Source organism: Urocitellus parryii, chromosome 7 (assembly GCF_045843805.1).
Source record: "Urocitellus parryii isolate mUroPar1 chromosome 7, mUroPar1.hap1, whole genome shotgun sequence".
Lineage (NCBI taxonomy): Eukaryota > Metazoa > Chordata > Mammalia > Rodentia > Sciuridae > Urocitellus > Urocitellus parryii.
This window is the reverse complement of record NC_135537.1, coordinates 51,871,660-51,887,998: the sequence shown is the minus strand read 5'-3', so window position 1 is coordinate 51,887,998 and position 16,339 is coordinate 51,871,660. Positions and strand designations below refer to the sequence as shown.

The following is a 16,339-nucleotide window of genomic DNA, read 5'->3' as shown; positions in this document are numbered from 1 at the left end:
CAGCCTGACTATGGGGAAGAACCGGTTACTCCACTGTCTGAACCAACAGTGTAGTGAGAAAGGAAACTCCATGGATAGCTTGGGGAGCAGACAGGCACAGCCAGAGATAGTTCCCACAGAAGTGAGGCAGGAGAGGTGCCTGGCCCTGAGGACACATCGGGCAAGGCCAGGGGACTTCCATAAGATACAGAAACAACAGAACCCTCAAACTCTTAACTGCCAGTTCTATTTTCTAGGCTATTTTTATCACCAATAGAGAAATACGTCAGAGAATTACATTCTCCAAATGTTCTGCGATTCCTGGAAGTAGATTTCTTTTTTTAAAGTTGTGAATTTTACTTTCTTTTGTTTACATCACATTCAAAGAAAGGTACAGCTATTAACTGAACAGGAAGGTGGAACTGAGGCTTAACATGCTGGTGCTGAGTCACAGCAGTATTTCCCTTCAACTCCAAATCTGAGGCTGTAACATTTTCTGAAGATAAGTGGAAAACACAGCTCACTGGTTTGCTGGGAATGAATCAAAAGGGAAAGTTGTGAGCCTTGAAAGATAAATATGAGAGAGAATATGATTCTTCCATATACTTTTGATGAGCGGTGGGGCTTCCTATATGCTTAAGAGGCACAATGCTGGTAAATGCTGTGCGCCCCAGACCCGCCCCTGCTTGTAAATGTGGTGCAGCTGTCTGGCACTCTCAGCATCCAGAGTTCATGGTGATCATTAACACTTCCTGGTTCTGTGAAACTACACTGCATGTGCAATGAACTGAGGTGATATTTTGAAAACCACCTAGTTAATATACTTATCAACTATGGTTAGAAAGAAAAGCTCCTCCAAAACCAGTTCACACTTACCAGTATTTAAGATTCAGTTTTATTTAGCAGCCTTAGAAGAACTCAGTAAAGTCTGATCACATCCAAGTAATATTAAAGATCAGAGTTATCCTGGTAGAATCAGTCCCAGGGAACAAAAATTTAAGCTTCTACTGTGATTTGATGAAATCTTACATTCTGCAGATGAAAGCTACCACCCCCCCTTTTTTTTTTTCAAACTACAGTGTAGCAAATCAGATGTAGAAAATAGTCAATGATAGCCTCGTATTTGTACACATGACTGGGGCAACTCCACATCACGTACAACCACAAGAGTGGGATCCTAAACAGAATTGTTATTCTCTATGTATGCATAATCTGCCAACATACATCCTACTGTCATGTGTAACTAAAAAGAACAAATTAAAAAAACAATAAAAAAAGTAAACAGTCAATGACATTATAAGTTATAATTGTTAGAAAGTACAGCAGAACTAAATCTATCTTGTGATGAATTCTATTTGGGGAGGGGGTTGATTTAGGAAAGCTGAGTTCATGAGCTCCACTGAAGAAGTAAATGTGTTCCAAACCCAGTTGATATAAATTCTGAGTGTGGAAGGGCAATCAAAAGCTTTACAACATTTAGAAATTAAGCTAAAAAGTAATGTTTGCCTCAGGAAAAGTCATTACGTGAAAATCAAGACATAGGCAGGTGGCTATTTACTTTGAAACAAAATATCTTAAAATAGTAAACACTTCTAGTTCAAATATTTACATTATGATTTGACCAAGCTGGTGCACATATCATTCTCTACAAATACATTTGGTATCTAGTTGGTTTTTTTCAAAGCCTACAGGCCTTTGGTGAAGGACATTACCAGTTTTATTGATAAGGGCAACTTAAATTCCACGTGTCTATAACCAAACCCCTGATTCCCCTCTCTCCATATCTACTTTCTTTTGTGTTACTCCTGAGTTATTCAGTGTTTTGATTAGCGTCACCAACCACTTTCTCAAACTAGATGCCTGGTCTAGAATTTCAAGAGCCATTCTGAGGGCCCAGCATCCTTACTAAGCACCCCATCTCACTGGCTTTATTCCTGCCACATTCTGTGGAGCCTGCACATCTCACCTCCTTCTGAGCTCAGTCCTATTTTCTGATGCTTTTGTCCTGGGTAACGGTTTCACAAAGATCCCTCTGATTTCTATATGACTCTTAACCATAACTTCTACTTTCAGTATCACAACTTATACGTCCTTCCTCTCTACCTTCTCATCCACACATGACACCAGATGACTTTTCAGAAATGTCAATCAAATGACATCCACTAAATAGCTCTGTATACCTAGTAGATAAAAATCAAATTCTATAAGTCTTCCAAATTAATAATGGATCTCCAGGCTTATCCCTTAATACTTCCCCACCCAGAACTCTATTTATAGGAAAGAAAAAAAGCTAATATTTAAAAGAAGAATCATGAAGATTGACTAGTCAGAAAGCGATAAAGACCTTTAAGTACTTGTTTCATTTTCAGGTTGTGATGTGGTCAATTCCAAGAGCATCTGCTAAGAATTTTATTTATAACTTCTATTTTGTCTTGTTAGTAAATGTTCATTTACAACAAAGTTTTGAAGGTGCTTACTGGAAAACAAAAACATGGTTATTCATTCCATATTGAACCTAGAGTCCAATAACTGCCTAAATATTTAACAACAAGCCATTCTTATATCAAAGATTTGAATTCCCTGATATCCCCTTTGCAAGTTTTGTAAAATGGAGTTTCATGGTTAGCATGAGCATCAGGAGAATAAAGAATCGTCACTTATATCCTGATGGATGAATTTGTTACTAGAGACCAGCAGTGACTGTCCAGATGATTAAAACAAACTGTTACCATATTCAAGGAGATCTCTTTTTCATTGTTGCTGAGAGAGCATTTAGGTAGAAGATAGTTGCACCTGAAGATTGAGTATAAATCACTTAAACCAATAGTTCTCAACCTTGCCTGTATTTGGAATCACTTTGGAGTCTTTCAAAATATTTATGCTTACCAGGCTCAGGGGCACACACCTGTAATCTTGGCAAATTGGGAGAAGGATTGAAACTGGGAGGCCAGACTCAGCAACTTAGGGTGACTCTGTCTCAAAAAAAAAAAAAAATAAGGCTGGGAATGTAGCTCAGTGGTAGAGCGCCCTGGGTTCAATCCTCAATACCACTGGAAAAGAAAAAAAATTTATGCTTGGGTCCCATATCCTAAGAACTCTATTTATAGGAATCCCTACTTTAAAAGAAGAATCCTATAAATAGAGTTCTAGGTGGGGATTCGTCCAGATGTGATCTGGCCTAAAGGATATTTTAAAACTTCCTGGTGATTCCAATAAGCCACCAAAGTTCAGAACCATTATTCTAAAACTCACTACTTTTCTCATCTACAAAATAGAAAATTCTTGCTCCCTCCCTTCACTACCTTACAAGGATATTGACGGTAAAGAAAAAAATAAGGGAAAAGTGCTTGTGCTATGGATGAGAGGCAAAGTAGTATTTGTTCCATTTCAACTGCAACCATGATCAGGAAAAAAATGTGTAATTGAATTTACTGTGTTGCCTTGGGTAACTGGGAGCTCACTCTTTGGTTCTTTTAATGAAGTATGCAGATGTGGAAGCAAACATTACTATTCACCATATTCAGACGATGGTCTTCTGTCATACTTGAGATAGACTGTTTTTATTTCTCTGATTTTATATAGGAAAGAAAGGATTAACAATAGGTTTAAAGTCTCTAATAATGTTCATTGGCTCATAACTCATTAAAATTTTTCATACAAGGAATTTTGTGGTTAATAGATATCATTTCATAGTGGGCCATTTACTTTTTCATTACTTGACTTTTAAATATCAAACTATTTATTTCATATTTCATTCTTATTCATATAAGGTAAGGCACCTAAAGTCAAGTAGGTCTTGCCCAGTTGAATATATGAAATCATGGCTTAATGATTAGGCCTCTTCTGACTTTCACATATGATTTGACTAAGGAGTTTAAAAAATAACAAAACCCTAAAATTTATAGAAATGATTATTAACTTTTAACTTAAGTCCCCAAACTACTGTTTATGTAAACTGTAACTAGTAATTTTTGGCTCATTTTAAGAAATGAACTGTTTGGAGAGATAGAAGCTTAAGGAGTTTTAAATCTTAGTGTTTAAAAGATTACTTTCCAGAAATCAAAACCACCATAGTTGGGACTGTGGTGGACAGGCCCACTTTAAAGCCTTTATTAGGAAGGAAGAGTCCATAAGTAAGCCAAATGCAATAGTTATAAAACATTCCTCAATCCCTTTAGCTGAATGTAATCTCTCCTTCCTTGAAATTTTCTTAGTTTTATGTGTACTGTACTTAACTCATGCTGTATGACTTTATACTTTGCATAAAATTATTTATATTTATTGATTATTTATGGTGTCTTAACTCCCTAAACTAGGACAGGACCTCTGATGGACTCATCTTTGTGTTCACATCTTTAAGCTCAACAGGCTCACATAGATGTTGAGGAACAGAGAAAGAACTACATAGAAAGAAAAAAGTTCCTCTACAGTTACAGGATATTTAACAAAAGATAGATGAGAAAGAAATTCTTTGTCCTAGTTCAAGAGAAGCAGAAAGAAAAAGAGATGCAAATCCAAGGCTAATGAAGAAAAAATAATCATTGTGAATGCATTTTAGCCATTCCCTTTTCTTTGTAAATGTTGGTAAACTGATTTTTAGTTCTTGGTGTGGATTTCGTATTTGTTTAGAATTGAAACTAGAATTCTGTATTTTATTTTTTTGGAATTCTGTTGTTTTGCTTTTGTTTCCTAATTAAAAAAAAAGTTAAAACAAAACAAAAATAAATAAAAGAAGAATCAGTCACACCCCAACCGATGGCAATAACAAAATGAAACCTCTGTACTTAGGGCACTTTAAAAAACATTTGATATATCTGTTACATCTCCTTGTTTAAAAGTAGTATATATTAATATTTTTAAGTTACTATATATATAAAGAAAAGGCACAAGCAAATGCATTCGGTGTGATAACCCTGATCCAGACCTACAGTATGTCCATTTGGTATGCCTGAACTTCTGTCTGATGCTGCTGTGGAGAACATTAGAGGATCTGGTAATAACTAAAGAGGTCCTCTCAAACTCTAGAAATGAAGCTGCTTTTATGTTCTTAAAGAACCAGAACTGTGATGATACCCATTTAACCTTTCTTTGATTTAGAGGGAATTTAAACAGCTTCATAATAATTATAATTGAGCAAAATATCAGTTATGCACTACTGGGAGTCATTTGCCCTTTAGGGGGCACACAGGAATCATGCCGCAGATTTCCAGCTACTCCAACTAAACATGCCTTCACCCATAGACACCAAAATGCCTCCTTCCCCACTGGAGATGCCTCTTTCTCCACCTCTAACTCTAACAAAATAGACACAGAAAGACTGTTCTACTCCTAGTACTGTGAGTGAGGTGTTTTCCCTGTGTGTTGAAATAGCAAAGAAATCAAGGGAAACATTATTATCTTAGGGATAAATGAGAAATTCAGCTGAAGTACAAAATTAACCTATGCTGTACTCTGAGGCTGCACTGTGCACTACAGTTGTCACAGGACAACTATGGATCACTTAAAAGGTGCCTGATCCAAAGTGATAGGTGCTGTAAGAGTAAAATACATACCAGATTTTAAGAACTTAGCATGCAAAAAAAGAATGTAAAATATCAAGAAGTTTTTATATTGATTACAAAGTTGAAATAATTCTATTTGGGATATACTAAATAATATACAATATTCATGTTTATTTTCACCTATTTCTTTTTTTCTATTTTTAATGTAGTTATTAAAAATCATGACATTTACATAGATAGCTCACATTAAATATCTATTGATTAGTACAGCTCAAACATTAGTTTTAAATAAATGACCAATGCTCAGTTTCATTATTATTTGACTTTCTATAATAAAAGCAGAGTACAGAATCTCTACTGACAGGTAGGTGAGGAGTGGGAGGTAGTAGAGAATTCAATTGTTTCTATTACCCAATTATTAAAGTTTTGAACAAGCCTAAGGAGAAAAAAAGATGTTGCATCGAATATAAATGTAAACCCATTCTGCAGAGGCAACCTGTGGCACAGGTACAACAAAAGCAAGATAATGGCACTCCTAATCATTTGGGGACATTCCCATATATCCAACCTGTGCAACAAAGCCAACGGTCCACCTCTCAACAGCTATACTATTTCACCTGAAGTCTGGGTTAAGGTTTCTCCATTTAACTGTCAAGGATGATTACAGAAGGGAATTTACTAATTATCCAAGAACTCTTTGGAAGAGATGCCTACAAATGCCTGAACACACTTTAGAAATTTCACTTTATAACTCCAGTTTGATCCAGAAAGCACATCCTTCATTAACAGCAAAGTGACATAAATTATTTTAAAAATTCATATTAATGACTAAGATTCTAAATTCAAAATGTAATTCTAAACAGGTGGCACATTCTAATTTGTTACCAATCTCTGTTCATGATAAAAGGGCTACAGAACACAGTTATTGGAAGTTGTTGATTTTTTTAAAGTCTTAATTTAAAGCTAACACAGACAAGTTCTCTTTAAAAGACACACACTCTCACACACAAATTACATGAGCCAGATCTGTGTCCTAAAACACAAGTTTTCCTAAGTTATTCATAAGAAAATAAAAGATAACATCAGTGTTACCACTATTAGCAAAGGAAAGAGAACAACTATCTAGAAAGGCTCTCTGACTTACCCTTCTGATTTCCTTCACATTGCCAGAGAACACTAGGAAAGTGGAGTGGTAGCACGTGTGTATTTAATGTTCAGAAATCATCTACAGGCACTTGGCAGGAAGAAAAAACAACAAACAGAATCCTGACCATTCCATTCAATGAAACTTTGAATGAGAAGGGAGATGGATCTCAAGTCTTTCCTGGTGGGCTCTGGTTCCATGGATGATAGATGTACTGTAAAGCATAATTCTGTCTCTAATCTGAATTTACGAGTTGACTTTAGAATGTAAATCCCCAGCAAGATGGGACTTGACTACCTACATTCACGGCACTCTCATAACCTGCCTCCATCTTCCTGCCTCCATTGCTCTGTCCACAGGACTGTACCTGTGTTTTAGAAAGAGCATTTTGGCAACAGTGAAGCAAACAGACAGATTTTAGCAAGAAAGCAAGGACAACAGTTACTTGCTGACTTGAATTACTGAAATGATGGGAGGGGAGACAAGTTGATGAAGGTTTCCTGGAGAAGATATTTGTTATAGCTACTTTATGGAGATTGTTTCAGTTCTCAAGGGGAGTCCACAAATCATATAATATCAGTATTTTTCTAACAAAGGTGAGTACATCTATATTCCCATTCCAATACATTTTTTAAAAATATTTTTTAGCTGTAGATGGACACTATACCTCTATTTATTTATTTTTATGTGGTGCTGAGGATTGAACCCAGTGCCTCACACGTGCTAGGCCAGCGCTCTGCCACTGAGCCACGACCCCTGCGCCACCCCCCCCAACACATTTTTTAAAAAGAAAATGCACTATTTTTTAAAGAAATGTTTAAAAATGTTCAAGTGGCCTCTTTTCACTAGTTTCGTATTAATTACAAAGTTGAGACCTAAAGAGTTTCTAACTCATTTAAAAACATTAAGCATTTTCTCCAGAAATGGCTGGACTTCTAGAGATTTGGAAATCAAAGAGAGCAATTCTTCCTTATTTAACTTGATTCAAATTGTACATGGAAGAGTTTCCTGTAATGTTATATATTATATAGAGACAGTGGAGAAAATGCAGACACCAGCATTGAAAATGGAAGCCAATCACAATTTCCCATCCTACATAGGACATGGCTTACAGCTGAAGTCACTTTCTAACTTTGAACTCAAAGGTTAAAAAGTCTGTGAAATTCTTTTGAACTATATGATTTCCAGAATGGCCACTGATAAGGAGAGAATGATTTCATTCTATCCAGCAAGTGATAAATATGACATCACTATATTTTAAAACCCTGCAAAACAAACAATACCATATGGTTTGTTTTCTTCCAACAGCAAACTAACAATCTGTAGTATTCTAACAAACTGCTATTAGGTCTAGGAATATTTTTGGCCAAATTTTTCTTTATCCCTTGTTAAAACTGGTTTGCTAATGGATTTCTTTAGTTTTAGAATTATAATTAGAAGGCAGTTATTGCTTTGCATAATCAAATTGTAATTGCTGTTTGGGTGAAATCCAATGAATTTAAGCATTAGTACCTCCAAAAAAACAATATCTGGCAAAAATGGAGTAACAAATGTCATGCGTTAATGATCCAGCATATCTAATGTTTGCCTAACTGTTGAAATTTTTTAGAAGCTAGAGAGCTAGTGATATTAGAGGATATTAAAAGTATCAGTCTATTTTAAAGCATCATAGTTGAAAATGACAACAAATTAATATTCTCTTATTAGATACTAATGGAGGTGATGAGGAATGAGAATTCATTTGGGGTCACAATCTTACTTATGTGTGCAGTGGGTGCTCCTGGGTGAGTCACTTAACATCCCTGAGTCTGTCTCTGTTATAAAATGGAAATTGTGATATCTAAATAGTTATTTGTCAATTTTTTCCATGCCTAATGGCTGAACTTGTTTCCTGGGTTTGGAGAATTTCCTACACACGTTTCTCATTTTAGAAGCCAGAAAACCCAAGTGCAGGTGCCCACCCTCTTGTCTCTGCCCTGACCTGGTTCTCCAGCCTTCCAAGCAATGCTGGGATCTCACAATCTTTGAAAACAAAACAAACAAAAAATCCTATCCTTTGTGAAATCAGCTAGGGTCATTTTCTATTTCTCACAACCAACAAACCTCACTAGTACTTCTAAAATGTATCTCAGATCTGTCCACTTCTCTCCATCTCAACTATCCCCACTCCAGTCCAAACTCCCATGATAGCCTTTTTGCACTAATGCAGTGGCCTCCTGAGGGAGCTTTCTATGTCCATTCTTGTCTCCTCCAACCCATTCTTTCCATGACAGCAGGAGTGACCTTCTATCAATATGAAGGAATCACATCATTCTCCTCCACAAAATCCTTCCTGTTGACTTAATAATATAATTAAAAAATTTTAAACACAATCCACATGACTCAACATGATCTGTCTCTTGCCTAATTTTCAAACCTCAAGTGTCCATCACCTGATGGATGGATAAATACAATGTGCTATATCCATGGAATGGAATATTACTTGGTAATAAAAGATGAAGTATTCGATGCTACAATGTGGATGAATCTTTAATGTGTAGTTTTTAAATTCCTGCTTTTATATTCTTAAAGCCTATTTTTCTTAACTCTCCATAAGGATCAATGAAGCTTATATTTTTCCCTAGAGAGACTTAAAATATACTACCTGTTTATAATTAGTTAATTCCTTATTCTCAATTCACAATCTTCCTGAATCAATGTTATAAAAACTTAAAGACAGATCAGTCCTTTAGAGACTTAAGAGACTGTTGTCCCTACTGTTGGTATCGATATGTTTAGTATATGTTGCCCTCAATTTAAATTACTGCTCCCAAATATTCCTGAAAGGTGGGAAAAATTTTCTGTTAATGATCGATCTTAATTTCCAAAGAGAAACACTGCTTGGACATGTCTATGTCCATATGCCCTTTCTCTGTTTTATCCTCTGATGTGTGTGGGATAATTTGAGAAATATTTTGAGTACCTCAACTCTACAGTGTATTTGCCCCACCCAACCGCCCCCCCTTCCACCACCCCCAAAAGAAAGCACTGTCTCTTCCTGAAATGAACTGGCAACACACATCAACTCCAAGGGTAAGTGAATTCTCAGACCTTACGATTTGTCCCTTACCAAGCCTAGGCAACTCACAAGGGAGAGACAGTTTGTGTTCTTTCATGACTTAAAGAATGTGTTCAATTACAATTAAAAAATAAATGTTAAAAAAAGGAATTAATCATGAAATCCTTGGGCCAATAATCACTTACTATGCTTCACAGGAAGTTTGGGGTCCTATTAAAAAGTGAAGATTCCAGATGGTCTGTACTTATAGACCCTGAGCTTCCAAAGAGCTGGCTTCTGCCTCCAGGGCATATTGCCTAGGGCACTTTCAAGAACAATATCTAGAGGCAAGGAAAGTCTTGAACAACAAGGAGCTGACTGATTAAGGGTCCAGCTGCTGGGCTGCATCTGTGCCCAGGTCAAAATGCTATAGGTTCTCCCAACCAATAACAGATCACAGCAAGGACATTAATGCAGGTCTCCCTGTGAGGCTGCCTAGAACATCTCCATCCATCCTGTTCTCCCTTCTCTGGGTTCAGACTTGCATTCAGGTCTGACTTCTGATCTCCCTCCAATCCTCTTCCCCCAACTCCACCCCCTTTTTTCTTCACTCTTTTTCTCTTTTCTCCACTCCTGATTCTCCCAGGAAAAGAAGTGCTTGTATGTTAATCCTGTCTTGGCATTTGCTTCTCTGATGACCCTGCCTAAAATCTGGATTCATAACTTATTTACTTAAATTTATATTTCTTGAAACTAGCAACTTTTAAACAGGTCCTCAGCAATGGGTAACCAAACATGGATTTTATAAAACAGACCTCAAATGCAGAGTTCTTCCTTCTCCACCCCATTCCTATTTGATGAAGACATGAATAAATTAGGCTTCTAAACAGATGTATCAAATTAAGTCTTTCTTAATATTAAGCATGCTCCTTTAATTACTAATTTGTTTAGTTCTAATGAGGAGTGAGCAAATTAGGAATGTTACTTGAAACTAGCTATTATGTATCTGTCCCTCTGATTTGACTACAAGCTCTTAGAGGGTGGGCACCCTCTCCTATTTGCTTTTTTATTTTTTATTTCTTTTACCAAGTACCAGGTTCACTCATAACAGGTGCTCAATAAACATCTGCTGAGCAGAAGCAGGAGAGATCAGTGATGTTCCAACCAGCAGTGTGTAAGAGGAGTACAGGTAGGGGCTCTCAGGCCTCTCTGAGGATGCGGAAAAGCAAATAAAATATCCTTGTTGTTTTCATTGTACAAACTATAGAAAATAACTTCAAGCTTCATTTTACAAACCATAGAAAGTAAAGTTCAACTCTCAGGTACAGTGGGGATGAGAAAAATGTAAAATGAGAAACATTACAGGAACCTGACATTTAAACTGGATTTCATATCAATGATATTTGATCTAAAATGGTTATCCTGCCTCTGAGAATGGACCCAAACATAATGTCTGAGTTTAGGAGAGTAAGTTGTAATAATCATATAGATTATCATACACATATAGATTGCATGCATATGTACCTACTTATTATATATTTTATAAGACAAAGATATGTAGATCTCTTATTACCAATAAACTTCACTATACTTTAGATTTATTCAAACCCCATTATTTATGCATAACCAAATATAATTATATTGCACCTTAATAAACAAAAAAATATTGTTTCTTTCTGCCAATGAAAGAGTCTCTTTAAAACAAAATACTGATCATTTGTTTAGACAGTAGTAAGTTGCCATTTATTAAATAACATATTAAACAAATAGAAAAGAGTTTTAGAGTTATCTTATTGTATTATACTAAATTTCTGATTTGTTCATGACCAATTTATTTTACCAACTGCTGGAATATTTGTGATCATTAAATTTTTACTATAACCATGAAAACAAGTTTGTCAGTGGAGACCTCAAACAATGAATTTCTTGATTAGCATTTCCTGTAATAGCTTTATATATCTAAATTATAGCTTGCTATTGGGGAATTTTTTCTGTACATGAATGGATTAAAAACCTAATTAATCTTGCCCCAGTGTTTAAGAACCACACAATAATACTGGCTTACTTTTGTACTTTTATATGCACTCAGTGAACATGAGAAGGTAGAAAGTATCACACACACCACACTCAGAAAAGGCAGAACACATTTCCTTTCTCCTCTTTTTATTATCTTCCCCAGAAGTTACTCTAAGTGGGTGAAATTGAGTCAAGATATACCTAGAATAATCCATGGCAATTTAAAATGATTAATTCTAGGCCTTTTAACATACACAATGGTCTATCGAAGATTTTACATAAAATAAATCCTATAGAATTGCATGTTATCACTAAACTATCTGACACTGGGAAGTCTAATCCTTGCCCTATAGCTTAGATAGAAAACAAAACCATAGCTCTTCACATTTCAAATTGTCAACATGTCATTTTTCCTATGCATCAACAAATTAGTAGATACAAAATTAGTAGATACAAACAGGCTCCGGGTGTGAGATAGCATTTCACAACGAAGCACGGTAAGAGGAATTAAATAATTTAACATGTATTTTATGTGGAAAAAAAATAGAAAAGTGAATAATTCTACCTAGTTAAACAGATGTAATGAATATGAAAATTATCAATTAAAGGTTAATAAAAACAAAGAGGCCTATAATTTTTGAGGTCTGACAAATTTGGTAGCAGTTTAGAATCATAGGTAATTTCTTAGAGAAGATACATTTGGTTGAACATAAATAGAAATAAATATTCTAATTACAAAAAGTGAACAGGTAGAAAAAGGATCATTTATTCCTTTCTCAAAGATACTGTTTTCCTCGCTTTTAAGTCCTACTATTCCTACATTGCATGTTTCATCATTACGTATATATTTTTATATTTATTCTTTTGCTCATTATTCTATCAGAATCTAATATAACAACATTCTTTTCCAAAGCGATAGAGTTTCAACTACAGCAGCCTCAAAGTCCATTCTGAAGAGCAAGGGCCACCTGATCCACTTCAGAGAAGCAACAGAAAAAAAACTCCAGACAGAAAACCCGAGGTAAGTCTGTCCTGGAGAGAGGCGGGGCCGAGACTGTGCATGCTCTCTACTAGACTCCTGGGGCAGACACGCACAAGATGCAAAAATTCTTACCTTGCTGGAGGGACATCAATATTAGAAGAAACGACTTTCCGTTTCTGCTCAAGGAGACAGATGGAACGAGTGTTTTCTTTTTCATGGTCAAGGACCCGACCGGCTTTTTTGGTGTCTGCTGTTTTCACATCTTCCTCCATGGCCAAGGGGAACAAGTGATGAGACATTTTCTTACTAGAGTCACGTTTCAAGTCCTCTGATTGAAATGTGAAGGCCATTTCCCGCTTAATGCTCCCCACCTGTGAAATGAAACAAGAAACTCTTACACAAATCATAACCAACATTGCAAAGTCATAGACAACTGGTGCATCTCTCATAACGCAAACAAAAGCATCACAATCATAAGAAATGCCCCTCTTTGAAGACTTGAAAGCGTAAGACCTCTAATTTTTTAAAAATTGAATATTGTGTTCTCTTTTAAAACTGAAAAAGCATAAGTAAATTCTTAAATATTTCAGTTTCATGACCATGTTTAGTAAAGCCACACTTTATCTTTGACTGCTAACAGTGACCTTAACCACACTGCCATTCAGGGAGAATTGTTTTTTATCCTTTATCCACCATCATTAAGATCTTTTTAAAATGTCTCCTAAAGCCTTATGATAAAGAAGCCAGACTAAATTTTCTTATCATTTTAAACTAAATGCAATGATTAAAGTACTTAAGACAAATGCAAAATTAAAACTCAGTAAGTTGAATCTCGTTTTTTCTGAATTTGTGATCATTGAAAAAGAAGATAAAAGTTGAAGGTCTTTTTAAGGTAACTGCTATTGAATGAAGTTTGGAGCAAAATTTTTCGACTCTTAAGTGAAAAAAAAAAAAAAAAAAAAAAGAGTCAGAGGATCTGATAGTCCGAAGCCTCACCAATCAGTGAAGTGTATTTCAGAATACGCACACCTATAAGACATTCCCCACGCCCTTCTAAGTAAGTCCATCCCCTTTTGTGAAGTTCATCTCTAGAGTGCATTTGTGGAGTCATCCACCCAATTATACAGAAGATACACTTTTTTGTTCCTTTTAAATTTTGGGTAGGAGAAAAAATGAAAAGACTTTGTTCAACTAGATTGAGGTTCACAGAATCCAAAGCTATAAACTTAAGGCATTTTCGGAATAGAATAAGAATGTGATTTTACTCATAGCAGAGTCTAGTATTAATGATAGAAATTCTCAGACTAAAGGAAAACTCAGATGAATGTGTGTTGAAGTCACAGGACCTGCCCATATAGAAGAATTTCCATAGTTTAGGGAGCACTCAAAATCCACTTAGCGGGCACCTGTCTTTCACAGGAACACACAGAGGTCTGAGGGGCATCCCATCCTCTCGTCTCAGCCTGTCAGGCAAAGGGGAAGTCCACCTTCCCGTGGTTTTTCCAGCAGACAAATGTTAGCCACTTTGGGTCCACTTGCAACTCATTAAAAAGTCACCACATTTCTTAGAATGCTTTAATGAAATGAGGGGCCAAGGAAAACAAATGTCTGCTTTTAAGTGCTGTTTTAATGATATCAATATACACAGAACGGAATAAAAAAAAATGTTCACACTTCTAAAAAGGCAATGAAAATTCTATAAAAACGTAGTTTAGAAAATTGGTGGATAGAATTAAATATTTAAAATATCCATCATTAACCAATATTCTATTCATCTCTTTCTGTCTGTATGTGGAGGTGATAGAGAGGTGCTTTCCACTTCTTGACCAACCCTGTTCCAGCCTACGCTGCAACTAGAATCCTCTAAACACAAGGCAAAAAAGACAACAATGAAGGCCTCAGTTTTGATGACTATCAATTGGTTCCCCCAAGTGTCAGGTATTACATTAATTAAATATGTAAGTAGTCAGCAGTATTAAGCTGAGATAATAATTGAGATCCTCGCTTCCCCTAGGGCCAACTGGACTTGATTAAATGGATTTCATCCAACATTTAAAGGAGGGGCACCACATTAGAGGAAGTGTAGTTTTTAGCTTTGCAATTTTAGAGAGAAAAACCTTAAGTAATAAATACAAATTGAATACATTTCCTACAGAAATGTTGTTATAATTGTATGCCATGCTCTTAGCTAAGGTTTCATAATAAATTATAGTAGTATTCCACAATGCAAGATATAAATCTTCTGAAATACTTTCTAAACAAAAAACTAATTGCTCAACAGTAACCAGGGGATTTTAGCAATGGAATGGATTGCAAAGGCAACTGAACCCTGACTTCTGGTTTAAATGTGGAATTACAGTGACTAGAAATGATCGAAGACGACCAAAAATAACTGTGGAGATGAGTAGATATTAAATCCATTGTTTTGTGCCTTATGCTGTGTGCAGTGCTGGTGGAGGGGCTGGATGGCAGGTGTAAATAGTCATAATCTCTCTGTGCTTTAAATCTTAACCTTTATGTATTATATGTCCCTTTTAATGTCCTTTTATTCATATCAAGTATCATATTGAAAAGTTAAAAAATAAAACAGGAGAGTTCACAGGAGAGAAGAAAGTGGAAAGAATACATGATGTCAAACCTTGGATAGATCTTGGATAGCCGGGCTCAGAAATGGCCCAGAGAAACAGGGTGGTGTCTGAAGGAGTGCTGGACAAGGGAGTGTGAGGTGAAGGACACAGCTGAAGGCTGAGAAAGGCTGGCAGGAACAGAAGGGGGACAGGCCCACCCCCAGTTTTTCCCACATGAACGCTGATTGGATCTTTTATTAGATCAGTAGAAGAAAGAAGCAAAAAGAAGATACAAACCCATTTGTCTGGGATTTCCAGAAAAGGAAACTCTATAGTTACAGGGAACAAACCAATGACTGCCCATGGATGGAGGTGGGAGCAGAAACTGATGCAACTGGGCATGAGGGAACTTTCTGAAGCGATAGGAATGTTCTAGAACTAGACTGCAGTGATGTCTTTATAAGCTGTATGTTTATTAAAATTCAGTGAACTGTATTCTTAACAATGGAATGTATGTTAAAAAAATGGAATGTAAATTATGCCTCAATAGGGCTATTCACTTTCTCTTCTCATTCTTCGACCACATTGTGAATGAAAAACTTTGTATCAATAAGAAATACTACTTTATATTTAACTGTTTTTGTGAACTCATAAACAACTAAGCAGGAGCAATCCAAGAGATTGTGCAGTCTCACTGAAACATTTTACTCTTCAGTGTCTTGTAGAACTTAAATATATTTTTCACTGTAATAAAGGCTTACTACAAAATATACACCTGATAAAATTCAATGAAAAACAGTGTGTAAGGGAGAGCTTGCTATTCTTCACCACTGTCCTCTCTCTAGGAGTAGTCAGGTCCACTCCTAGAGAGAACAGATTTTTACAGTTTATTATAAAATCTCAAATTACCTACAATGCATTAAATACCTCTGTGTGCAACCTTTTTATTACTTGACAATATATCATGAGCATTGTTTCATATGAATAGTACATCTAGTATACTTTAAACACTATAACAGTTCATGAAATGGTATATTTTTACCAACTCCTTCTTGATAGACACTGAAATATTTTCAATTTGTCATTAAAAATGAGTATTAAATATATCTTTAT

General features: G+C 35.8%; 1 protein-coding gene across 3 annotated transcripts in view; it reads right to left on the bottom strand.

Moving 5' to 3' along the window:
* Positions 1-16,339, bottom strand: part of Znf704 (zinc finger protein 704) — a 210,407-nt gene that overhangs the window by 151,894 nt on the left and 42,174 nt on the right. For all 3 annotated transcript variants that reach the window (XR_003300238.2, XR_003300232.2, XM_026382797.2), the window contains exon 2: positions 12,792-13,030. Coding sequence is in view for 1 of the 3 variants with exons in the window: in XM_026382797.2 (XP_026238582.2) it covers positions 12,792-13,030 (239 nt within the window). In the remaining 2 variants the exon portion in view is untranslated. The remainder of the gene's footprint in view (positions 1-12,791; positions 13,031-16,339) is intronic.